The sequence below is a fragment of the Staurois parvus genome, unplaced genomic scaffold (genome assembly GCF_062004578.1).
Source record: "Staurois parvus isolate SC_StPar_1 unplaced genomic scaffold, SC_StPar_1.0 ptg000578l, whole genome shotgun sequence".
Classification (NCBI taxonomy): Eukaryota; Metazoa; Chordata; class Amphibia; order Anura; family Ranidae; genus Staurois; species Staurois parvus.
This window is the reverse complement of record NW_028318374.1, coordinates 598,578-625,103: the sequence shown is the minus strand read 5'-3', so window position 1 is coordinate 625,103 and position 26,526 is coordinate 598,578. Positions and strand designations below refer to the sequence as shown.

General features: G+C 44.9%; 1 protein-coding gene across 1 annotated transcript in view; it reads left to right on the top strand.

The window, feature by feature from the left end:
• Positions 1-10,460: 10,460 nt before the first annotated feature.
• Positions 10,461-26,526, top strand: part of PTGER3 (prostaglandin E receptor 3) — a 57,760-nt gene continuing 41,694 nt past the window's right edge. Inside the window, exon 1 of the mRNA XM_089692154.1 lies at positions 10,461-11,531. Coding sequence (XP_089548280.1) covers positions 10,710-11,531 — 822 coding nt within the window. The 5' untranslated portion in view covers positions 10,461-10,709. The remainder of the gene's footprint in view (positions 11,532-26,526) is intronic.

Here is a 26,526-nt window from a genome sequence, read left to right as displayed (position 1 = left end):
CAAGAGTCTAGTAAACCTCCCGGGTATGATGAAACTTGAAACACGAAATTATAAATTATAATAAATAATCATAAAAAGTAATAATATAATAATAATACATTTTAATTCAATAATGTAATCAAAGCAAAAACACTGAAATTTTAAATAGAGCGCACATCACTGAGCAAAGTCGCAAAATCGTTTTCAGTGTCTGATGATGAATTTCCCCCACGAATCATTATCACTCAATTCTGCAAGTGGTTCTGATTTACTATCGCTGTTCTCTAGCTGGTCTAAAACTGATTTGGACCTAAAGGGACGCTTTTTGGACGCCATGGATGTTTCTCAGTTTCAAGGCAGTAAGAACAGTAAAAATGCAGGCAGGGCACAGGACAAAGCACTCGGGACAAAATGTATGTGAAATGGTTTAATACAGGAATGTTATACTATGTGATTTTAGTGTATTTAGTGAAGGTCACTTTTTAACATTTTTAAATTTCCTGCCGTTCCGTCCCCCGTACGTCCGGTACGTCCCGAAGCCCGCAGGGACCAGAACCCGGAAGATAAACAGCATAGGCACTTTGTAATGTTTGTAATGTTTTACATAGCTAGACCTGCAAAAGGGGCCTGAGGTGACCTCACAGGACTTTCTTAGGATTTTCTAATTAAAGTTCCATTGTAAGCAAGCAGCAGATGAAGTTAAAGGCATTGAAGTCAGGGAAGCAAAGTACTAAAATGGAGAGGTTAGAGAGGACACTCTGCCTATTTCTCCTACTAGAGATTTCCGTTGTGGAGCTGTATTGTATAATATTGAAACACAGATTATATCTTCCATTCTATGATGTTACATTTGTTTTCACATCTGGCGTTTATGGGTTTGTGTAATACCAGTTTGTAGCGGGTTGGGTTCTGTAATCCACAATCAGCGGCTGCAGATTGCGTTCCTTTAGGCTGCCCGCTGTAAGCCGCTGTGAGACCAGATGGCATGCTGTATGGCTGACAACTACTCTGCGCCTTTTAACTACTTCAGCCCCCGCACCTAGCATTGCCAGCTCATCCCTTTAAACCCGAACACACATTCATTACACAGGTTCTGAGGCTAATTTAATGCAGATAAGGCACTGAGTGAGCTGAATTACCACATTAATCGGCCACAGAACCTGTGTAATGAATGTGTTCGGTTTTAAAAGGACCCTAACCTGGACACCCTGTACAGCAGCCATCGCTAAATGGCGGACCGTGATCCAAGAACAGCCCCCAGTAGTGCTCCCTTCTAGCCCGCCAGCCTGCAATGATAGATCCGCCGCTGAGCAGGGTGGTCTTCACGGCAACATGACATCATGTGCACGCCTCGCCCCTTGCAGCTCACTCTCTCTGGCTTCCGCTCCCTGCCTGTACACAAGCAACCTTCAACAAGGATCCCAGCACAGCTCCTGTCTGCCCTCAAGGTAGGGTGTAGTCTTACAGGGGCACTCTGATGGGCACAACATAAAATGTACCCATCAGAGTTTCCTTTAACATAAAATGTACCCATCAGAGTGCCCCTTAACATAAAATGTACCCATCAGAGTGCCCCTTAACATAAAATGTGCCCATCAGAGTGCCCCTTAACTTAAAATGTACCCATCAGAGTGCCCCTTAATATACATGTGCCTATCAGAGTGCCCCTTAACTTAAAATGTACCCATCAGAGTGCCCCTTAATATACATGTGCCTATCAGAGTGCCCCTTAACTTAAAATGTACCCATCAGAGTGCCCCTTAACATAAAATGTGCCCATCAGAGTGCCCCTTTAATATAAATATACCCATCAGAGTGCCCCTTAACATAAAATGTGCCCATCAGAGTGCCCCTTAACATAAAATGTGCTCATCAGAGTGCCCCTTAACTTAAAATGTGCCCATCAGAGTGCCCCTTAACATAAAATGTACCCATCAGAGTGCCCCTTAACATAAAATGTGCCCATCAGAGTGCTCCTTTAATATAAATGTGCCCATCAGAGTGCCCCTCAACATAGAATGCACCCATCAGAGTGCCCCTTCAATATAAATATACCCATCAGAGTGCCCCTTCAATATAAATATATCCATCAGAGTGCCCCTTAACATAACATGTACCCATTAGAGTGCCCCTTAACATAAAATGTGCTCATCAGAGTGCCTGTTTAATATAAATGTGCTCATCAGAGTGCCCCTTAATAAAAAATGTCCTCATCAGAGTGCCCCTTAACATAAAATGTACTCATCTGAGTGCCCCTTAACATAAAATGTACTCATCTGAGTGCCCCTTAACATAAAATGTACTCATCTGAGTGCCCCTTAACATAAAATGTGCCCACCAGAATGTCCCTTATTTTATGTTAAGGGGCACTCTGATGGGTACATTTTATGTTAAGGGGGCACTCTGATGGGTACATTTTATGTTAAGGGGGCACAAATGGGCACATACTGTGGAAATGGGCACATGTGATGTAAAGGGGCACTCTGATGGGAAATATGGTGTAAAGGGGCACTCTGATGGGGAAATATGATGGAAAGGGGTACTTTGAGTGTAAGGGGGCACTCTGATGGGAATACCTAATGTAAGGCGACACTGTGATGGGGACAACTGATGTAAAGGAGCACTCTGATGGGCACACCTGATGTGATGGGAATACATGATGTAAAGTTGCACTGTGATGGGGACACCTAATGTAAGGGGGCAGACTGATGGACACACCCTATTCAGAACTCGGTCAGAAGTTCCTTTCTTAGAAATAAAATAAGTATTTCCAAGTCATGCTCACCCTCTTGATGCTTCAGCGCTGTCCCAGACCTCCTCCATGCACCATTGCCGTGGAACATCCCCAGGCAGTCACGTCTTTCTGCTTCTTTCATTTACACGCTCTAGGGAATGTGCCAAAATGCAGCCTGGGCTCACAGTAGTCCAGGACTGAGCAGCACTTGCATGCCATCAAGTGACCGCTGCTCAGTCCAGGGGAAATGCCCACCCTGAAATACCTCAATCAGAAAATACCACATTTTGGCTGCTAAATGGCGCTGATGATCATAGGAAGTCAAAGTTTTAAAGAAAATAAAGGGAAATTTGGTGCAGTCTGGAACGGTGCTTGTGACATTCATCCAACGAATGATTTATAAATAGAAACAAGATATACCTGTGCGCAAATCCTAATACCTCGTACATGCATTTACCAATCAGGTGCTAAAGATATGTAACCACATATTAACACTAAGGGTCAGGGGTGAACTGACCATTTGGAAACTCAGGCACTGCCCAAGGGCCCGGGGTCAGTAGGGGGCCCCACGAGATGCCCCTGGTACCTTTTTCATAGGCTTTTTTGAGTTTGGGCAAGGACACAGGGCCCCATGATCCCCTATTGCCCGGGGGCCCCATGAGTTGTCAGTCCACCCCTGCTTAGCTTATCCTCTTGCTCAGCGGGGGATCTCTCTGCTGATCCCCCCTGAGCAAGCAGAAGACAACTCTGTGTCTGCTCCGCTGCTGCAGAGCAGACACAGAGCAGCACGCTCTCCTCAATGGGTGGTTGGATGAAAACGGACCACCTGTCCATTTTCATCAACCCGATCTGACAGACGGAAGGGAATTGGATCCCCATCTGTCCCTTTTTGGCAGATTGGACCGGATGTCGGCTGGTGTATGTCACAATCATGCACACAGAGATGGGCGCGGTCCTTCATTTTGCTCCTAAACCTCTGCATTTTGGTATTTTTCTCAAACTCCAAATCAGGCTCCCTCCTCCGATTTCCCCCCTCCTTCAGGAATGTGTTCAGTGTACCTTGCTAAGGGGCTGTCTATGCCATCCTTTTCCCAAATAAGGCAATAAGCTTGCTGTTGTAAGAAGATACCAATTGATTTTTGGGTGGAAAAGAAACTGTTAGTTCTTGTGTGAGTCAGAAGAGAAGTGAAGTCAGTCGGCACTTTACCATCTAGCTGACCGAAAGTCTTGTTGTACCATCGCAACTAAGTGCAAGACCAGAAATCCTTTTGAGCTCATCAAAACCTGCTGACTTGAACCTGCTTAACCCCAGTCATCTTTGTGGGCAAGTACTTATTTACTTAAACTCCTTTCTGTTATCTGTTTGTTGTGCTCTGTATATTTATATATATATATATATATATATATATATATATATATATATGTTACATCTTACATCTTCTTTCTGTAAATATTTGTATTGCTCCTGTTTGACCTTTTAGTAATAAATCTTTCTTTCTGAAAGTGTTGAACTGTTTCTATAGCTCTGTATTGCAACTCACGAATTCCTGCATCTAAGGAGACGCTACTGTGGTTGTTTAAACCTCTGTATAACCAGCCTGCGGACCGTTTTATACAGACGATTATCTCAATCATTATAGTGTTATAGCTGACAACGCCGAGTTTCCTCTTTCTCTGTATAAAAAGGAGGTGGTGGCAGTGTGAAGGGTTAATTGCATAATTAACCTGAACCAGTAACAATCGCATTCAGGCTGCTGGTACGTCGATCGTTGCCCAATTAACTGGAACATCGGTGCTCAGGGTGCAGCTGAGTGTGGCATTGTTACGCACGTGACAGCGCGGTTTTAGATTGGCTAGTCCTTCGGTCACGAGTTTGTTGAAAAGGGCTGGGGTCTGATGCTGCGACCGTCACAGTGTAAACTAACACATGTCCGTTTATACCCGCTGCTCCATAGAGGAGAATGGAGGTTCTGATCAGGTCCGCCTGAAAAACAGGCAGGTGGACCCGATCGGAACGTCCGTGTGAAAGAGCCCTAAGAATCCAGGAAGAACTCTCTGCATTCTATAAACGCTTTCCAGCAAACTTTGCAATAAAAATCGGGATTATTCACAAATATTGCAATACATGTTTAACCTGGCCGACTGTGTTAAAGTGATCCTTAGAGGTTACTCAAATGCTCAAAAAACCCTCCAATGTAACCGACTTAAAACAATTCTGCAAAGAACAGTGGGCCCAAATTCCTCCACAGCGATGTCAGACTCATTGCCAGTTATTGCAAATGCTTGATTGCAGTCATTGCAACCAAAGGTGGCACAACCAGTCATCAGTTTTCAGGGGGCCATTACTTTTTTACAGGTTTGGACAGTTTTTTTTCCCCTTAATAAATGAAATCATCATTTAACTACTTCAATTAAAGTTTTACTGCTACAGGGCGGCAGCTCTGCGCAAAATCATGTAAATATATGTGATTTTGCATTTCCAGGTAGTGGGCACGCACACGCACCGCCCTACCTGAGCTTTCATTGGCTCCCAAAGATGTCAATCTGGGTTTCAGCCAGCGATTCATGGCCGGGACTCTGTGATCAGTGTAGCAGCTGACAGGGGAGAGATCTGAGCGTAAACACAGATTTCTCTCCTGTCAGCGGGGACATGCTGCTTCCAATCTCTCTGCAAAGCAGAGAGGTAAAACCCAGCACGGCCCCTAGAAAAACAGCACAGTTAACCCTTTGATTGCCCCAGATGTTAACCACTTCCTGCCCAGTGCCATTAGTACAGTCAGTTGTTTTTATTAGCACTGATCACTGTATTAGTGCCACTGGAGATGTCAGTGGCAGTTAGTCAGTTCCCACTCAGTGGCAGTTAGGATGCTTTCACATGGGCGTTCCATTTTTTTCTTGGAAAAAACGTGACTGAATTGCTGAAAAAAAATGGATCAGTTTTTCATCTGTTTTTAAGTTTACATCAATTTTTTTCCATCCTTTATCAATGCAAAAATGGAGTGTATGTCCGTTTTACATCCACTTTTCGTTCATTTACATCCACTTTTCATCCATTGCGGGTTTTTTTATGGAATAAAAATAGGGATTTCTTCCATTCAAAAAAACTGATGTCAACCACTTGCCCTTTAGAGGATTTACCCCCGTCCTGACCAGGCCATTTTTTGCAATACGGCACTGTATTATTTTAACTGACAATTGTGCGGTCATGCAATGCTGCACCCAAATGACATTTACATCCTTTTTTTTTTGACAATTTTGAGGAAAAAAAACAATATTTTTGATTTTTTGCTATTAAAAATGTCCAGTAAGAAAATGTAAAATATCTAATTTCATCATAAATTTAGGCCAAAATGTATTTTGCGAAGTGTCTTTGCTACAAAAAAAATCCCAATATGTGAAAATTAATTGGTTTAATTGAAAGTTATAGCGTTTATAAATGGTACATATACTGTAATTTTATATTTTTATTTTTTATTACTAGTAATGGCGGCAATCTGCAACTTATAGCGGGACTACGGCAGGCATTCTAACAATGGGGGGAACTGACTTGGTGTCACTAGCATCCCCAGTGACACCAATACAGTGATCAGTGCTAATAAAAAGCACTGACACTGTACTGATGGCACTGGGCATGAAGGGGTTAATATCTGGGGCGATCAAAGGGTTAACTGTGTGTGCTGCTTCACATTATGTGCTGTGTGTGTTTCACTGTAAGCACACTGCTTTGTATGGCTCTGCTATGCAGAGCCATACAAAGCAGTGTGCAAGAGCTGATGGGAGAGGTCTGTATTGTTTATATACAGGTCTCTTCCCCCGCTGGAGATACTCAGCGATCACCGGGTGCCGGCGAGTAGTCACCGGCAGGGACCCGATGATTCACAGCCAAGGCCGCGAATAGCAGCGGGGTTAGAGTGCGCGTGCACGCCCCCTATCCAGAACTGCAAAATCCCATGTATATATGCGTGATTTTGCGCACCCGTCCAGCCCTGTAGCAGTATTTCTGCTATAGGGCAGTGTGGAACTGGTTCATCTGCTTACATCCGCTAGTCCATAGAAATACATGGGTGTCCTTTTTTCATCCGTAAATGGATAGATGAAAAATGGACATATGGAACGCCCGTGTGAAACGCCTGTCACAGCCCTGATCACTGCCGCTACTAGATTTAAATAAATAAAAATGAGAGAGAGAGAGAGAGGATTTTGTAGACGATACAGTATATTTGATAACATTTGTTTCATGATCTGTATCATTTAAGTTTGACAAATATGCGAAACAATTAAAAATCATGAAGGGGCGAATACTTTTTCACAGCGCTGTACCTAATTAGTGTGAATATACATAAATGTTAAAAAAAAAAACTTTTTTCTAATTCTAGTCTGTAATTATGGATGTGTTTTGGTCTTGTTTGTCTATAGCTAGGCAGGTTCTGCATCCTTGTTTCCAGCCGGTTCCAGCTGATCCTCTTATCTTGCTGAAATTCTGTGAATTCGTGTTTATCTGTGCAGGAACATTAGACTGCCTATATGACACACCTACAAACACGCCTAGCAGCCAGAGATCATGTGATCTTTGCCTAGGCTTTATATCAGGTTCTCACTTGAGCATTTTGCAGAAACGCACTACAATCCATGTAACGTGATTTCCTATGGGACGGGTTCACATCTCTGCGTTTTCACCCGGTGCGTTTTTTTTTTTTTAAAGGGTCAGGGACCTTTTTGAATGCAAAAAGTTGTGCTGTTTGGTTCTATAGACTTCAATGGAAACACTGCAGAAAAAGTATGTAGTGCGTTTTTTCATGCCTTTTGCATTTTGATTTTTAAATCTACCTAGCAACAAGAAAAAAAAAATGCAAAAAGTGGCAAAAATGCCAGTGCCAAAACACAATGCAGAAACAGATCAAATGCAAACTGCATAGGTGTGAACCTGGCCTTAGGCTAGGTTTACATCTGTGCAGGTGGTGCCGCTGCGGATCCACACAAAAATACGTGCAGCTGCACCACCCGCACAGAGGAATTAATTCTAATGGCAAGCCACCCGCACTGGAAATCACAGCCATACTGGGAACCGAGGTTCCCGTGCGGGCTGCATTTTCTGAAGAAGTGCAGGGACTTTTTTCCTACGTGTCTCGAGGCACGGGAATCCATTCAAATGAATAGGCTCTCGTACCCGCGCAAAATGCGGCCCACAGGAACGGGGAGATGTGAACCTATCCTTCGTGCTCAAGAGACCCCAGGATCAGCCTTTGATGTATTTTCTATTTTTTTACACATGCCAAGAAGAAAGATAGTTCCAATGAAGATAATCGTGATTTGGCAATTCCGACGCGTGCCCTATTGATTCCTGGGGAATGCGATCTTTATTGATCTCTCCACTGATTTAAATGTACATTTCCCACCTCCTTACTCCCAGTGGGGCCAGACTTTATGCGTTTGTTCACATTTCATATCGGTCAATACAACAACAGCAAACTCTTCCACAGACTAATCATTAAAATGCTTGTAATAACAGCCAGAAAAAAAAACATTCTGTTAGCACTTTTTTTTTAAATGACAAGTTTTGTTCCACTTTAGGGCTTGTTCATGCATACTTTAGTCTCTGAAAAGCAATCTGAATGCAGATCACTTTTCAGAGATCAGTTGACAGGCCTGAGGGTTCCTCACCATCTGCTTTAATCCTTTTAACCCCCTTGTTGCAGGTGCAGGGTTGTCAGTGCTGCTCCAGTAGTTTCCCTACATTGGGAAGTGCCCAACCATAGGCAGGATTAGGAACCCCAGCTTGTTATTTAAAGAAATTGGACATTAAACATCACTGCTCCTGGCATTCTTTTTTTTTTTTTTGCATTTGTACATGTTCTTCGGGGCTGTAACCAACCCCCATGTTGTTTGTTTTTTATACTCTCTTGCCAATAGCCCAGGAAACAGTAATTTTTAATTAGCCAGATTCAGCTCTCATTGATTTTAGTGGGGTTTGGATTTAGCATCCAAACTTCTTCGAAGTGTGTCGAACAATGCTCACACTGAACCCAAGGCGGTTTGACTCATCCCTAGTGATAGGTGTTTACGTGAAAGGGATTCCATTGTACATCAGATCCACTCAGGGGCGGACTGACAGCTCATTGGGCCCCCGGGCAATAGGGGATCATGGGGCCCCTGTGTCCTTGCCCAAACTCAAAAAAGCCTATGAAAAAGGTACCAGTGGCATCTCATGGGGCCCCCTACTGACCCCGGGCCCTCGAGCAGTGCCCGAGTTTCCAAATGGTCAGTCCGCACCTGGATCCACTCTACACAGTTATCAAGATTTTTCCTCCTCTTGGATGGATCTGGTTGTAGTCTTGCCTGTCCTACCCCAGGGGTCGGAGTCTCCTCTTGAATGGATCTGGCTGCAGTCATGCCTGTACTACTGGAATCGCTTTTGGAGGGATTTGATTGGAGTTTCCTCTTGGATGGATCTGGTTGTAGTCATGCCTGTCCTCCCCCAGTGATTTAAGTCTTCTCTTTGATGAATCTGCTTGTAATAATGAATGTCCTTTCTGGGACATTGGTGTCTGCACTTAAAAGGATTGGGTTCTAATCAAGCCTGGGACATTGGAAGTCACTTAGATGGATCTAGATGGTTCCAGCCATGGTTGTAGCTCCTCCTGTCCTCTCCAGGGATTAGAGTTCCTCCTTTTAAGGATAAGGTTCTAGTCCCTCCAGTTATCAGGGATCAGAATCTCGTGTTGGAAGCAGGGGCGGACCAGGGGCGGACTGACAACTCATGGGGCCCCGGGCAATAGGGGATCATGGGGCCCCTGTGTCCTCACCCACACCCAAAAAAAGCCTATGAAAAAGCCAATGAAAGGTACCAGGGGCATCTCATGGGGCCCCCTACTGACCCCTGGCCCTCGGGCAGTGCCCGAGTGCTGGAATGGTCAGTCCAGCCCTGGGGAGGACTGACCATTTGGAAACTAGGGCACTGCCCAATGGCCCGGGGTCAGTAGGGGGCCCCATAAGATGCCCCTGGTACCTTTTTCATAGGCTTTTTTGAGTTTGGGCAAGGACACAGGGGCCCCATTATCCCCTATTGCCCGGGGGCCCCATGAGTTGTCAGTCCGCCCCAGTTGAAAGGATCAGGTTCCTCTTGCAGAGATCTGGTTGTGGTCCCTCCTGTCCTCTCCGGAGATCGGAGTTCCTCTTGTAGGGATCAGGTTGTGCTCCCCAGGGATCAGAATTACTCTTTTAAGGATCAGGTTGTAGTCCCTCCCGTCCTCTCCAGGGATCAGCATTCCTCTTGTAGGGATCAGGTTGTGGTCCCTCCAGTCCTCTCCCGGAGATCGGAGGTTCCTCTTGTAGGGATCAGGTTGTGGTCCGTCCTGTCCTCTCCCGGAGATCGGAGGTTCCTCTTGTAGGGATCAGGTTGTGGTCCGTCCTGTCCTCTCCCAGAGATCTGAGGTCCCTCTTGTAGGGATCAGGTTGTGGTCCGTCCTGTCCTCTCCCGGAGATCTGAGGTTCCTCTTGTAGGGATCAGGTTGTGGTCCGTCCTGTCCTCTCCCGGAGATCTGAGGTTCCTCTTGTAGGGATCAGGTTGTGGTCCGTCCGGTCTTCTCCCGGAGATCTGAGGTTCCTCTTGTAGGGATCAGGTTGTGGTCCGTCCGGTCTTCTCCCGGAGATCTGAGGTTCCTCTTGTAGGGATCAGGTTGTGGTCCGTCCTGTCCTCTCCCAGAGATCTGAGGTCCCTCTTGTAGGGATCAGGTTGTGGTCCGTCCTGTCCTCTCCCAGAGATCTGAGGTCCCTCTTGTAGGGATCAGGTTGTGGTCCCTCCAGTCCTCTCCCGGGAATGGGAGTCTCCTGGCTCTCATGCCATGGCAGGCTCCCAGCACGTGATTGGAGCTGACTCCGCCCCCTCACCCTCCTATAACCCTTCGGTCCCCCGGATCCGCCGGCAGTAGAGCGGGAGTGCCGCCACCAGACATGATCCGGCCGTGTTCCGCGGAGCAGGGTTGCGGAGCCGGGCACCATGGGCAGCAGCTCCGCGGGCTGTGACAACTCCAGCATGTGGGAGGCCAACGTGTCCAGCGTGGTGCGGGAGCGGAGCCAGGACTGCGGGGGCTCGGTGTCGGTGGCGTTCCCGCTGTCCATGATGATCACCGGTCTGGTGGGCAATGCCCTGGCCGTGTCCCTCATCTACCGATCCTACCGGCAGAAGGAGAGTAAGAGGAAGCACTCGTTCCTGCTGTGTATCGGCAGCCTGGCGCTCACCGACTTCACCGGGCAGCTGCTCACCAGCCCCATCGTCATCTCCGTCTACCTGGCCGGCCGCCAGTGGAATCGCGTGGACCCGTCGGGTCACCTGTGCAACTTCTTCGGGCTGAGCATGGCCATGTTCGGGCTGTGCCCGCTCTTCATCGCCAGCGCCATGGCCATCGAGAGGACCCTGGCCATCCGCTCCCCGCACTGGTACTCCAGCCACATGCGGAGCCGGGCCACCGTCACAGTGCTGCTGGCCATCTGGGGCGCCGGACTCGGCTTCGCCCTACTGCCGCTGCTCGGGCTGGGGCACTACTCGGTGCAGTGGCCGGGCACCTGGTGCTTCATCAGCACGGACCAGCGGAGCCCCGGAAACGTCGTCTTCGCCGCCACCTTCGCCTCCTTGGGGCTTCTGTCGCTGGGGACTACCTTCACCTGCAATCTGGCGACCATTAAAGCCTTGGTCAGCCGCTGCAAGAGCCGGAGCTCGGCGTCCAAGGCCAGCAAGCAGTGGGAGCGGATCACGATGGAGACCATGTTCCAGCTGATGGGGATCATGTGTGTGCTCTTCGCCTGCTGGTCGCCGCTCCTGGTAGGTGGATCATGGGGGTTCCGCGCCTTTCCTAATTTGTTACTTTTCCCCTACAACATAATGGCAACATTTATAGGGCTGAGCAGTCCATGTTGAGGGTTGTTATTCCAAGTTATGTCAGAAAAGTTTATGGTGTCGGTTGGGATTCTCTGGAATAGATCATTTTTAATAGTGGCAAACAGGGCTCCTGGTAGGTGGGTCATGGGGGCTCCGCGCCTTTTATAACTTGTTACTTTCCTCCTGTTACAAAATGGCAACATTTATAGGGCTGAGCAGTTCATGTTGAAGGTTGTTATTCCAAGTTATGGTAGAAAAGTTTATCGTGTTGGTTGGGATCCTCAAGAATAGATCATTTTTAATAGTGGCAAAACGGGGCTCTGGGTAGGTGGGTCATGGGGGCTCCGCGCCTTTCATACCTTGTTACTTTCCTCCTGTTACAAAATAGCAACATTTATAGGGCTGAGCAGTCCATGTTGAGGGTATAGCTCTACAAAGTGCTCCCGAGGTATGTCAGAAATGTTTATGGTGCCGGTTGGGATCCTCGAGAATAGATCCGCTTTTAATAGCAGTAAAACCCCGCTCCTCGTAGGTGGATCATTGCGCTCCGCACCTTTCATAACTTGTTACTTTCTTCCTATTACAAAATGACATTTATAGGGTTGAGCAGCCCCTGTTGAGGGTTGTAGTTCTACAAAGTGCTCCATAGTTATGTCAAAAAAGTTTATGGGTGTTGGTTGGGATCTTCAAGAGTAGATCAACATTAATAGTAGCAAAACATGACTCCTGGTAGGTGGGTCATGAGGGCTCTGCACCTTTCATAACTTCTTACTTTCCCCCTATTACAAAATGGCAACATTTATAGAGCAGGACTTTCCATGTTGAGGACTGTAACTCTATAAAGTGCTTCCACATTATGTCATAAAGGTTTATGGTGTTGGTTGGGATCCTCAAGTATAGACCAACTCTTAATGATAGCAAAACACTGCTCCTGGTAGGTGGGTCATAGAGGCTCCATGCCTTTTATAACTTGCTACTGTCTTCCTATTACAGAATGGCTACATTTATAGGACTGAGCTGTCCCTGCTAAGTGTGGCATGACAGTGTAAGTGCTGGACTGTTCAGGTGTCAAATAAGTTTATGGTGTTGGTTGGGATCCTCAGTAATAGATCACCTTTTAATAGCAGGAGAACCCCGCTCCTCTTAGGTGGATCATTGGACTCCACACTTTTCATAACTTGTTACTCTCTTCCTATTGCAAAATGACATTTATAGGGCTGAGCAGCCCCTGTTGAGAGTTTTAGTTCTACAAAGTGCTCCATAGTTATGCCAGAAAAGTTTATGGTGTTGGTTTGGATCCTCAAGAGTAGATCAACATTTAATAGTAGCAAAACATGACTCCTGGTAGGTGGGTCATGAGGGCTCTGCACCTTTCATAACTTCTTACTTTCCCCCTATTACAAAATGGCAACATTTACAGAGCAGGACAGTCCATGTTGAGGACTGTAACTCTATAAAGTGCTTCCACATTATGTCATAAAAGTTTATGGTGTTGGTTGGGATCCTCAATAATAGATTGGCTTTTAATAGCAGCAAAACCCAGCTCCTCGTAGGTGGATCATTGCGCTCCGCACCTTTCATAACTTGTTACTTTCTTCCTATTACAAAATGACATTTATAGGGCTGAGCAGCCCATGTTGAGGGTTGTAGTTCTACAAAGTGCTCCATAGTTATGCCAGAAAAGTTTTGGTGTTGGTTGGGATCCTCAAGAGTAGATCAACATTTAATAGTAGCAAAACACAGCTCCTGGTAGGTGGGTCATTGGGGCTTCGCACCTTTCATACCTTGTTACTTTCCCCCTATTACAGCATGGCAATATCTATAGGACTGAGCAGTCCATGCTGAGGGTTGAAGCTCTGCAAAGTTCTCCCTGGTGTGTAGGCACTGAGCTGTTCAGATGTCAGATAAGTTCATGGTGTTGGATTGGATCCTCTAGTATAGATCAGCTTTTAATAGTAGCAAAACCCCGCTTCTGGTAGGTGGATCATGGGGCTCCGCACATTTCATGCTTTCCTTCTATTACAACAGGCTGAGCAGTCCATGCTGAGGATTGAAGCTCTGCAAGTCCTCCCAAGTTATGTCAGAAAAGTTGCAAAACACCAGCTCCTGATAGGTTGATCATAGGGCTCCACACCTTTTATAACTTGTTAGTTTCTCCTATTACATAATGGCAACATCTCTAGGGCTGAGCTGTCCATCCTGAGGGTTGTAGCTCTCCCAAGTGTATTGTTGGTTGGAATACTCAAGAGCAGATCAGCTTTTAATATACGCAAAACACCACTCCTGGTAGGTGGGTCATAGAGGCTCCGAGCCTTTCAGAACTGGTTACTTTCCTTCGATTACAAAATGGCATCATCTATAGGATTGAGTAGTCCATGCTGAGGGTTGTAGCTCTGCAAAGTCTTCCCAAGTGTAGTAGATCAACTTTTAATAGTAGCAGAACACTGCTCCTGGTAGGTGGATCATGGGGCTCCGAACCTTTCATAACTTGTTACTTTCCTCCATTACAAAAAATGGCGATGTTTACAGGGCTGAGCAGTCCATGCTGAGGGTTGTAGCTCTGCAAAGTCCTCTCAAGTTATGTCAGATTAGTTTATCATGTTGGCTGGGATCCTCCAGAGTAGATCAATATTTAATAGTACCAAAACACCTGCTCCTGGTAGGAGGATCATGAGGCTCTGCACCTTTCATAACTTGTTACTTTCCTCCATTACAAAATGGCGATGTTTACAGGGCTGAGCAGTCCATGCTGAGGGTTGTAGCTATGCAAAGTCCTCCCTAGTGTAGTAGATCAACTTTTAATATTTGCAGAACACTGTTCCTGGTAGGTGGATCATGGGGCTCTGCACCTTTCATAACTTGTTACTTTCCTCCATTACAAAATGGCGATGTTTACAGGGCTGAGCAGTCCATGCTGAGGGTTGTAGCTCTGCAAAGTCCTCCCAAGTTATGTCAGATAAGTTTATCATGTTGGCTGGGATCCTCCAGAGTAGATCAATATTTAATAGTACCAAAACACCTTCTCCTGGTAGGTGGATCATGAGGCTCTGTATCTTTTTATAACCTGTTACTTTCCTCCTATTACAAAATGGCAACATCTGTAGGGCTGAGCAGTCCATGCTGAGGGTTGTAGCTCTGCAAAGTCCTCCCCAGTGTGCAGGCACTGAACTGTTCAGATGTCAGATAAGTTAATGGTGTTGGTAGGGATCCTCTATAACAGATCAACTGTTAATAGTAGCAAAAGGCTCCTGTTGGTGGATCATGTACCTTTTTATAACTTGTTACTTTCCTCCTATTACAAAATGGCAACAGTTATAGGACTGAGCAGTCCATGATGAGGGTTGTAGCTTTGCAAAGTCCTCCCAAGTTATGCCAGATACATTTATGGTGTTGCCCCTCACTGCAGAGTAGATACAGAGCTGGATGTTTGACTGCACTCCGATAAAAGCCAACTTCTTTATTGCAACTAACTCCTTGACATGATCCACAGTCATGCGACAGAAGGAGTGAGACTGCAGTCATTCATTCAACTTTGTATCTATAGGTCAACTTTCTTCTACTCTACTACTGCCTCAGGTCTCACTGTGTGGACATTGCTAAGATAAAGTTTCATCCAAGATTTGCCCTGGATTGTAACTCCACAAACCAAGAGAATAACAGGACAACCTTCTCTCCCTGTATCTGGGCTGTGTTTTATACCATGCAGCAAGTGTACTGGTTCCAGGAAAGGATGTGGGTAGAAGAAATAATGCTGGAGAGGAGGTTCAGCGGGCATGTGTACAGGGGATGAGTGTGGAGTATGTGCAGGAGAGGAGTGAAGAAGGCCCCGGAGGGTACCACTGCTGCCTCTGCCTGCGGGGCAGGAATATGGAGGCTATACTGGGGCAGTAAATGTGTGTGTGTGTTGGGGGGGAGTGCAGAGGGTATGGCAGGACAGTATGTGCAGGAGAGCAGTGTGGAGGGTATGACAGTGGACCCTCTGTACAGGAGAGGAATGGAGTGGGTGTGACTACTGATGGAGGAATGTTGAGGGCATGGGGCTGGGTATAGACAGTTACAAAGTTGGGCAGGCCAAAAAAAATAGGATTCCCCTATTCACACCAGCAAAGTGGTTGGAGGATTTCCCCTGATGGGCATTGTATTCTGACAGTGGGACTCTCTGCTGTAAGAAAACTCTGTTCAGAGGAGTGTGCAACTTATGAAAGTAGGCAGTGTGTGCAGAAGAGGAGGGCAGAGGGTATGGCAGTGGGTAGTATGTGCAGGAGAAGAGGGAAGAGGGCATGGCAGTGAGCAGTATGTACAGGAGAGGAGTGCAGAGGGTATGAAAGTAAGTAGTATGTGCAGGAGAAGAGGGTAGAGGGTATAGAAGTGGGTAGTATGTGCAGGAGAAGAGGGCAGACGGTAAGGCAATGGGCAGTATGTGCAGGGGAAGAGGGCAGAGGGTAAGGCAGTGGGCAGTATGTGCAGGGGAAGAGGGCAGAGGGTATGGCAGTGGGTAGTATGTGCAGGGGAGGAGTGCAGAGTGCATGGCAGTGGGCAGTATGTGCAGGAGAAGAGGGCAGAGGGTATGGAAGTGGGCAGAATGTACAGGAGAGTTGTGTGGCGGGTATGACAGTGGGCAGCATGTACAGGAGAGGAGTGTGGCATGTATGAAAGTGGGCAGCATGTACAGGAGAGGAGTGTGGCGGGTATGACAGTGGGCAGCATGTACAGGAGAGGAGTGTGGCGGGTATGACAGTGGGCAGCATGTACAGGAGAGGAGTGTGGCGGGTATGACAGTGGGCAGCATGTACAGGAGAGGAGTGTGGCGGGTATGACAGTGGGAAGCATGTACAGGAGAGGAGTGTGGCGGGTATGACAGTGGGAAGCATGTACAGGAGAGGAGTGTGGCGGGTATGACCTCAGGCAATATGTGTAGGAGAGGGAGGGAGTCCCAGTCGGGAGCTGAGCACCTGCAGACTGCAGAAAGAACCTGAAAATGCTTAGCACTGATAAAAACTGCAATGTTTCTGTAGTGCACAGGGAAATCTGGGAAAACTTTAACCATTAACAGTCCGCAGAGGCCAAGAGAACAGGAAGTTCAGGTCACTAGGTACCAACAAGTATTTTTTGTGCTTATCAAAAAGATATAACAAAAAAGACAGAAAGAGAGCAAATAAGAGAAACTTGCTGCTAACATTTCCATACACTTGAAGCTGTTGTTAGCTCCCCTGTCAGGTAAGTGGTATGCCTGGATATAGGTGTACACACAATGGAAGTGGTTTGTTAAGAGCCAGTAACACTTTAGGAACTATCACCGAACTAGGCTCATCGTGTTTATATTTTCCCATAAATGTCATAGTAGTCACTTATCTGGGGTAACAATTTTTAACCCCTTGCCACTGCTGCCCACCAACCCCCTATACAGGATTTGAATGCTGGAAGGCAGAGGCTGGTTTTCTGATCTTGGGACTGCTGTGATTGGCTGTCCCAGCAGTCACATGCAGCGTGATATTGTATATAGATCAGTCAGTGGCATCTTTCAGAAAAAGCTCAGTCGCTCTGTCCTTTTATGTAGTCAGTGTAGCCTTCTACCATGCAGGCAAACTAGGTAAAAATTGAACAAAGTACTGAAAGCGAAAAACTTAAAACAAAATTCTGTTGAGATATGGCCAGGTTCACCTGTGCGCCTCCTTCCCAGCATGTGGTCACTGTTACCGATGGAGCGGTCACAGACAGATAGTAACTCCTCCAACTGACCTCCAGTGAGCTGTAAGCATGGCGGCCACCAGCAAATTATTTGAGTGTTGAGTTTAGGAGATCAGCTAATTTGCATATTGACTATCCTCTCCTCTGCTCCCTCAGAAACATTGTAACTACTTCCCCTCTCACCATTTACACCCCTCTATGGACCAGAGCAGTTTTTTACATTTCTACTGTGGATCTCTTTATTTCACAATTAAAGATTAAAAAAATTATATATATATATATATATATATATATATATATATATATATATATATATATATATTTATATAGAACAAAAAAGGCTTTCTTTTCATGCTGTTTTCTTGGAAAAATTATTTTTATGCAATCTTTAGACAAAAGAAAATGTAACAAAGCTAAAAAACAAAACAAAACATATTTTTCTTTTTTGACCAGTGTTCGTTTAAAAAAAAACCTCAAAAACATAGTATTACTGTAGAATAAAATATACATTTTATTCTATAATTGGAAAATGACATAAAGGGTTTTTTTAATTAAAATGTGCAAATGTTTTAATTGTGACACTAACAGGAAAAAAAACCAAACAGATAAAAATGCAAAATTAAATAAGGACTAAAAATTAAAAAAAAGCAGGAAATAATACTTGAAGGAAGAAGGAGTTAATTCTGGCTGCTTTGGGTAAACAAAGTGTTTTAGTAAGGGGTTAAAAAAACACATTTTATTTAAAGAAAAAACCCTTTTTTTTTTCCTTCATATGTCCGGTTGCTTTCACTGACATCAATTGCAGAGCCAATGCATCCCTTTCATCTGCAGATGAATAAAACAGAGTGGATACTAAAGTAACAATGTTAATTTGTATCTCTGTGTCTGAATAATGTTGTTACATTTTGAGTCAGACTTCTTTTTTGATAGCTGCAGCTTCTAGAACTGTATGTATGTATACAGCAACGTTACTTTAACTGACAATTGCGCGGCCATGCAGCTCTGCACCAAAATGAAATTTATGTCCTTTTTTCCCCATGAATTGAGCTTTCTTTCAGTGGTATTTGATCGCCTGTGCGTTTTTATTTTTTGCGATTAAAAAAAAAAGAAGTCTGATAATTTTGAGAAAAAAACATTTTTTTTTACTTTTTGCTATTAAACATGTCCAGTAAAAAAATATAAAAAAACTAATTTCTTCATAAATGTAGGCCAAATGTATTCTGCTCTATGTCTTTGCTAAAAAAAATAATTCCCAATACATGTAAATTAATTGGTTTATGTGAAAGTTATAGCGTTTACAAATGGCGATATATATACTGGTATTTTTTTCAAATATATTTTTATTAATAATGGCGGCGATCAGCGACTTATAGCAGGACTGCGGCGGGCATTCTGACACTGGGGGGAACTGACTTGGTATCACTGACATCCCCAGTGACACCAATACAGTGATCAGTGCAAAAAAAAAAAGCACTGACCTGACCAGGGGCAGACTGACAACTCATGGGGCCCCCGGGTAATAGGGGATCATGGGGACCCTGTGTCCTTGCCCACATTCAAAGCACATCCAAAAAAGCTTATAAAAGGTACAAGGGGCATTTCATGGGGCCCCCTACTGACCCCGGGCTTTCGGGCAGTGCCTGAGTGCTTGAATGGTCAGTCCATCCCTGGACCTGACACTGTACTAATGGCACTGGGCAGGAAGGGGTTAACATGAGGGGCGATCAAAGGGTTAACTGTATGCTGTTTTACACTGTGCTTTGTGTGCTTCACTGTAAGCACACTGCTTTGGTTGGCTGTGCTGCGCACAGCCATCCAAAGCAGTGTGCATGAGCCAACAGGGAGACGAACTGTTTTATTTACCAACAGTTCTCTTCCCTGTCGGAGATCCTCGGAAATCACTGGGCGCCGGTGAGTAATCACCGGCTGGGACCCACTGATTGACAGCCGCGGCCGCAAATGGTGGCGTGGGTAGGGGGTGTGCATGCCTCGCATGCGCTCCCTACCCAGAAGTGCAAAATCACACTATATATATATATGTGTGTGTGATTTTGCACACCCGTTCCACCCTGTAGCAGTATTTCTGCTATAGGGCAGTCGGGAAGCAGTTAAGGTAATTTGTGGTCTTCAAATAATTGTGTTCTGAACAGCTGAATTACTCACTGATTTTGTGTTGCTTTCATCAGAAGGTTTGAATCTTCCTAATCATGTATAAGAAAAAAAAAAAAAAAAAAAAAATAAATATATATATATATATATATATACAGTATATACAGGGCCACCCATTTTACATATGCAGAGGGTGGACAGCACCAACAAGTAAAATTAGTTCTTGGAAGTAACTCAAAATAACCACCAATTCAATCATTATATAATAAAACAAAGGGGTCATTATATAATAATACAAAGGGGTTACAGTGCAGTAAGCATACACGTATAAGCAGTAATATAGCAACTCTGCCCTTTTCTAGTTACCAACCTGCACTGTACAGTAAAAATGGAAGTCTGAATTATCAGGTCCTAACAGCTTCATTTATACAACACATGAGAAACTAAAGAGGCGCTGCCACTTCGTAATCCTTTCCCATAGCAAGCTATTACTTATAAAATGGGGATTCTGAGTTACCATATATTGCAATACATGTTCAACTGCGTCAAAGTGATCCCTTTCTGGCCAGATCATATTCTGTCTTGCAGATATGCCAATGCTTATTTGCTACAATAGCTACTCTTGAGAGTGTGAACATATAGTGCCAATATGGGGCAGACACAGCTGGAGGTGAAAATGGCTCTGGACCAAAATCAAGTCGTGCACATCCACAATGGGGAAAAATACAAAGTTTAAGAGGGTCACTTTGAAAACATCAGATCTCAATGGGGAAAAAATCTTCTGCTGGATCTCTATACTGACATGGACTGGGTAATGTATTAGGAATGTAAGGACGCCCCATGGTTTGATGGAAATGAAAATTGATCAACCTACAGAGGACTGAATTCAAAGACACCCCAAAAATCAAAGTGAAAATATTATGCAGCAGGCGAGTCCATTTTGCTGAAATGTCATTTCAGCAACTCAATATGGTCCTCAGTAGTTTGTATGGCCCCCATGTGCTTGCATGCATGCCTGACAACATGGGTGGAGGCTCCTAATGAGACGACAGATGGTGTCCTGTGGTTTTTCTTCCCAGATCTGGACCAGGGCATCACTGAGCTCCTGGACAGTCTGATGTGCAACCAGGTGGCATTGGATGGACTAAAACATGATATCCTAGAGGTGTTCTATTGGATTTATGTCAGACGAGCATGGGGGTCATTCAATGGTATCAATTCCTTCATCCTCCAGGAACTGCCTGCATTCGCCATATGAAGCTGGGCATTGTTGTGCACCAGGAGGAACCCAGGACATACTGCACAAGCGTAGGGTCTGACAATGGGTCCAAGGATTTCATTCCGATACCTAATGGCAGTCAGGGTGCCATTGTCCAGCCTGTAGAGGTCTGTGCCTCCCTCCATGGATATGCCTCCCCAGACTATCACTGACCCACCACCAAAACAGACATGCTGTACGATGTTACAGGCAGCATAACATTCTCCATGGCTTCTCCAGACCCTTTCACGTCTGTCACATGTGCTGAGGGTGAACCTGCTCTCATCTGTGAAAAGCACAGGGTGCCAGTGGTGGACCTGCCAATTCTGGGGTTCAATGGCAAATGCCAATCAAGCTCTATGGTGCCGGGCAGTGAGCACAGGGCCCACTAGAGTAGATCGGGCCCTCAGGACACCCTCATGAAGTCTGTTTCTGATTGTTTGGTCAGAGACATTCACACCAGTGGCCTGCTGGAGGTCATTTTGTAGGGCTCTGGCAGGGCTCATCCTGTTTCTCCTTGCACAAAGGAGCAGATACCGGTCCTGCTGATGGGTTAAGGACCTTCTACAGCCCTGTCCATTTCTCCTAGAGTAACTGCCTGTCTCCTGGAATCTCCTCCATGCTCTTTAGACTGTGCTGGGAGACACAGTGCCATCCTGGAGATGTTGGACTGCCTGTATAACCTCTGTAGGGTCCAGGTATCGCCTCATGCTATCAGCAGTGACACTGACCCTAGCCAAATGCAAAACTAGTGAAAAACAGAAAAGATGAGTAGGGAAAAAATGTGAGTGGTCTCCTCCTGTAAAACCATTCCTGTTTTGGGAGTCATTTTATTGTTGCCCATCTAGTGCACCTGTTGTTAATTTTATTAACACTAAAGCAGCTGAAACTGATTAACAACCCCCTCTGCTACTTAACTGACCGGATCAATATCCCAGGAGTTTCATTGACTGGATGCTATACTCTGATTAAAAAGTGTTCCTTTATTTTTTTTTGAGCAGTGTATATATGTATGTGTGTATGTATGTGTATATATAACAGTTAACACTGCTTCATTGTATTTACTGAACCTGGTGAATAAGCGTCTCTCTATCTTTAGGAAATCAACCCTGTCCATTTATAAATGTTTTCACACGTGGCACACACAGCAGGATTCATACATTTTGCAGTTGAATCTGATTAGAAAAAATATGTGAATCTTGTGTGAAAACATTTATAAATAGACTCCTAGGTGTTAGTGAAACCCATGTCTAGAGAAATATGTAGTCTGCCTTTGCAGACCTCTCCTTCTGAAGATGCTAGTTGCCTGGTTGTCATTCTGATGTTATGGCTTCAGTATATCCGGAATCACGGACTTGGGTTTGACTTCACTGTCCACATACTTGTTGCAGGTCAGAGAGTTAGAAAGTTGTGCAGACAGAATATCAGGGATGTCAGGAAATTAGCATTTTCAGAAGGAGCTCAGTATTGGCAGCCTACATATATCAATGTAATGTTGGTTACATAACTGCTTGTATCGAATGGTTATCTTAAAGCGATATTAAACCTTTTGGTTTTTTTTTTTATTAAAATAACAAACATGTCAATACTTACCTGCTCTTTGTAATGCTTTTGCACAGAGCAGCGCCAAGCCTCCTCTTCTGCTGGCACCCTCGGCCCCTTCTCTTCAGTCCATGCACCCATGAAAAGCCGCTTTCCATGGGGGCACCCATGCAGTTTTGCTCCCAAGCTGGCCTGTCCATTGATACAGAGCTGGCAGCTTGGCCCCGCCCCCCCTCCTGTGTCACAGCATTTGATTGACAGTGATTGATCAATCTGCCCATTGAGGAGGAAGACAGAGGTTAGAGCTGCTGCTCTCATGCACATCGCTGGATCAGATCGGGCTCAGGTAAGAAAAATGGGGGTCTGGGGGCTGCAACACAGAAGGTTTTCCACCTTAATGCATAGAATGTATTAAGGTGAAAAACCTTAAGGCTTTAGAACCACTTTAAAGTGTTTTATTTTTTTTCACTGTATTGGGAACGGACATGTGCAGCACAGTGCAGAAGTGGTTAGCACGTCCGCCTGGCAGTACTAGGGCCATCGGTTTGAATCCCAACCACAGAACCACCTGCCTGGAGTTTGCATGTTCTCCCTGTGCCTGCGTGGGTTTTCTCAGGGTGCTCCGATTTCCTCCCACACTCCAAAGACATGCTGGTAGGTTAATTGTCTCCTGTCTAAATTGGCCCTAGTATGTGTATGTATGAATGTGAGTTAGGGACCTTAGATTGTACACCCCGTGAGGACTAGGGACTGATGGGAATGTGTAATATACAGTATAAGTACTCTACCCGTGCCCTCCGCTCCTCACAGGACCTCCTGCTCTCTAGCTCCCTGGTCTCCTCCTCCCATGCCCGATTGCAGGACTTCTCTAGGACTTCCCCCATCCTCTGGAACTCCCTACCCCAATCCATCAGAATGTCACCTACCCTCCTCACCTTCAGGCGCACCCTGAAAACCCTCCCCTTCAGGGAAGCCTACCCCAACCTCTCCTAACACCCGACCTCACCTCACAACCAACCTCCTTCATTCCACCCACCACTCCATCCCCCACAGCCATCTCCTCCTGTGCCACCCTCCCCTCCCTCCTAGATTGTAAGCTCGAAAGAGCAGGGCCCTCGAACCCCACGTGTAGTGTACTGTTACTGTCTTGTCTCATGTTATGTCCCCCTGCTACTGTACAGCGCTGAGCATACCCTTTGGCGCTATATAAATACTGTATAATATAATAATAAAAATAAGTAAAGTGCCATGTAAACTGACAGTACTATATAAGTATCTGAAATAAATAATTATCAGTCTCCCCAGGGATAAGCAAATATTGTCTAAATAGAACAGTCCTGTATATTCTTTCTTGAATCTTGGTATGCTTTTCTTATTTCTTTCAGACCTGTGCAATAATCCAGTATGAGTCTTTCCCTTGGTCTTGTAATAAAGACCGCTTACTGCTGCTCTCTCTCCTTGTGCAGGGTGACTGGTCTTGTCTCCGCCCCCTCCTGTAGCTTCCTACAGGCAGTCTGTAGTGTGCAAGGCCTGCTGAGCCCTTCCCACATCTTTGCTGTCTACACAGGCTACGTACAGCCCAGTGATGATGGCACTGCTTCTTTTACAAGGTGTTATCTGCATTTGTAAAACCATTTGCTGGTCACAAAGTGGATTTATATCCTTTGTGGCTATTGATGAATTTATTTAGTTGAAAGCTTGTGTGCCTGGAGCAGGGGCAGACTGACCATTCGGGCACTGCCTGAGGGCCTGGGGTCAGTATGGGGCCCCATGAGATGACCCTGGTACCTTTTTATAGGCTTTTTTGGGTGTACTTTGAGTGTGGGTAAGGACACAGGGGCCCCATGATCCCCTGTTGCCTGGGGGCCCCATGAGTTGTCAGTCCGACCCTGGCCTGGAGTACAGCTTTTAAAATCTAAAGTACAGTTCTGATATCATGCAGGATCTCACAGCAGCAGGCACTACAATTATCCAGCCCTCCGATCTATGATGAGCCTATGTCTTTCCTTGTATTCGTAGAATTGTGGTGTGTAATTGAGCCTTTGACCTCCAAAGGTCTGCCTTGTGTCGGTGTGCTAGGCAGTAGAAGCTGTTTTTCAATAAAAGCCTGGGTATGAGTGATCACTGGTGAGCACACGCTGCTCCATATCAGCCCATTACCTTTCATTAGAACTCAGGGGAACTTATATAGAACAGGAATACCCCATGAACATCACTTCATCCTGTAGAGAACATCTACAGCATCTCCCGGATAAAGGTGGATTTATTTATTCGAGGCAAAGGAGCAGAGGATTTTCTTTCTCCGATCTGCACTAGACCAGTTATCGTTATACAGTGCCTTGAAAAAGTAGTCATACTTCTTGAAATTTTCCACATTTTGTCATGTTACAACCAAAAACATAAATTTATTTTATTGGGGTTTTATATGATAGACCAACACAAAGTGGCACATAATTGCGAAGTGGAAGGAAAATGATAAATGGTTTTCAAAATTTTTTACAAATATCTGAAAAGTGTGGCGGTATTTGTATTCAGCCCCCTTAGTCAATACTTTATAGGACCCCATTTGGCTGCAATTCCAGCTGAAAGTCTTTTTGGGGATGTCTCTACCAGCTTTGCATATCTAGAGAGGGTCATTTCTGCCCATTCTTCTTTGCAGAATAGCTCCAGCTCTGTCAGATTGGATGGAGAGCGTCTGGGAACAGTCTTGCCCCAGATTCCCAATTGGATTTAGGTCTTGACTTTGGCTGGGCCATTCTAACACAGGAATGTGCTTTGATCTAAACCATTCCATTGTAGCTCTGGCTGGATGTTTCGGGCCGTTGTCCTGCTGGAAGGTGAACCTCCGCCTCAGTCTCAAGTCTTTTGTAGACTCTAACAGGTTTTCTTCTAAGATTGCCCTGTATTTGGCTCCATCCATCTTCCCATCTACTCTGACCAGCTTCCCTGTCCCTGCTGAAGAAAAGCATCCCCACAGCATAATTCCACCACCACCATGTTTCCCAGTGGTGATGGTATGTTGAAGGTGATATGCAGTGTTAGTTTTCCGCCACACATAGCATTTTGCTTTTAGGCTAAAAAGTTAAATTTTGGTCTCCTCTGACCAGAGCCCCTTCCCTTCTTCCACATGTTCACTGTGTCCCCCACATGGCTTCTTGCAAACTGCAAACAGGACTTCTTATGGCTTTCTTTCAACAATGGCTTTCTTTTTACCACTCTTCCATAAAGGCCAGATTTGTGGAGTGCACGACTAATAGTTGTCCTGTGGAAAGATTCTCCCACCTGAGCTGTGGACCTCTGCAGCTCCTCTAGAGTTAGCATGGGCCTCTTGGCTGCTTCTCTGATTAAAGCTGTCCAAGCCCAGCCTATCAGTTTAGGTGGACGGCCATGTGTTGGTAGGTTTGCAGTTGTGCCATACTCCATTTTCGGATGATGGATTGAACAGTGCTCCGTGAGATTTCTAAAGCTTGGGATATTTTTTTTATAACTTAACCGCACTTTAACCGCTTCCATACCGGGCACTTTTACCCCCTTCCTGCCCAGGCCATTTTTAAGGTTTCAGCGCTCTCACACTTTGAATGACGATTGCGTGGTCATACAACACTGTACCCAAACTAAAATTTTTATACTTTTCTTCACACAACTAGAGCTTTCTTTTTGTGGTAATTAATCACCACTGGGGTTTTTTATTTCTGCTAAATTAACAAAAAAAGACCTGAAAATTTTGAAAACAAAAATGTTTTTCTTTGTTTCTGTTATAAAAGTTTGCAAATAAATAATTGTTCGTCATAAATTTAGGCGGAGATGTATTCTGCTACATTTCTTTGGTGAAAATAACCCAAATCAGTATTTATTATTTAGACTGTAGGAAAGTTATAGAGTTCACTAACTATGGTATAGATCTGAAAATTGAACAATCCTGAAGTACTGACGGCCAATCTAATTTTCTTGAGATTCTTGAGATCCAGGAATGTCAGAACAGTACAGATATCCTCCAAATTACCCCTTTTTGCAAAGTAGACAGTCCGACGTATTTCATAGGAGGCATGGCAAGTTTTTTGAAGTTCAAATTTTTTTGTCATAATGTTTCGAAAAATGAAAAAATAAAAAAAAATAATTTTCACAAATTTTTTATATATACTGTCACCAGTGCAGTACAGCGTCATCATATTACTGGCGTGATGGTGATCAGGGACACTGACTGGTGACAGTATGAAAAAAAAATTCTAATTTGTTTTAGTTTTTTTTATTAGTTTTAATTTTTTTATTACATTTTTTTTTTCTTTTTTTAAGATTTGTTTTTCATATTTCACTATGACCAAAGTTGTACAATGGGGAAGT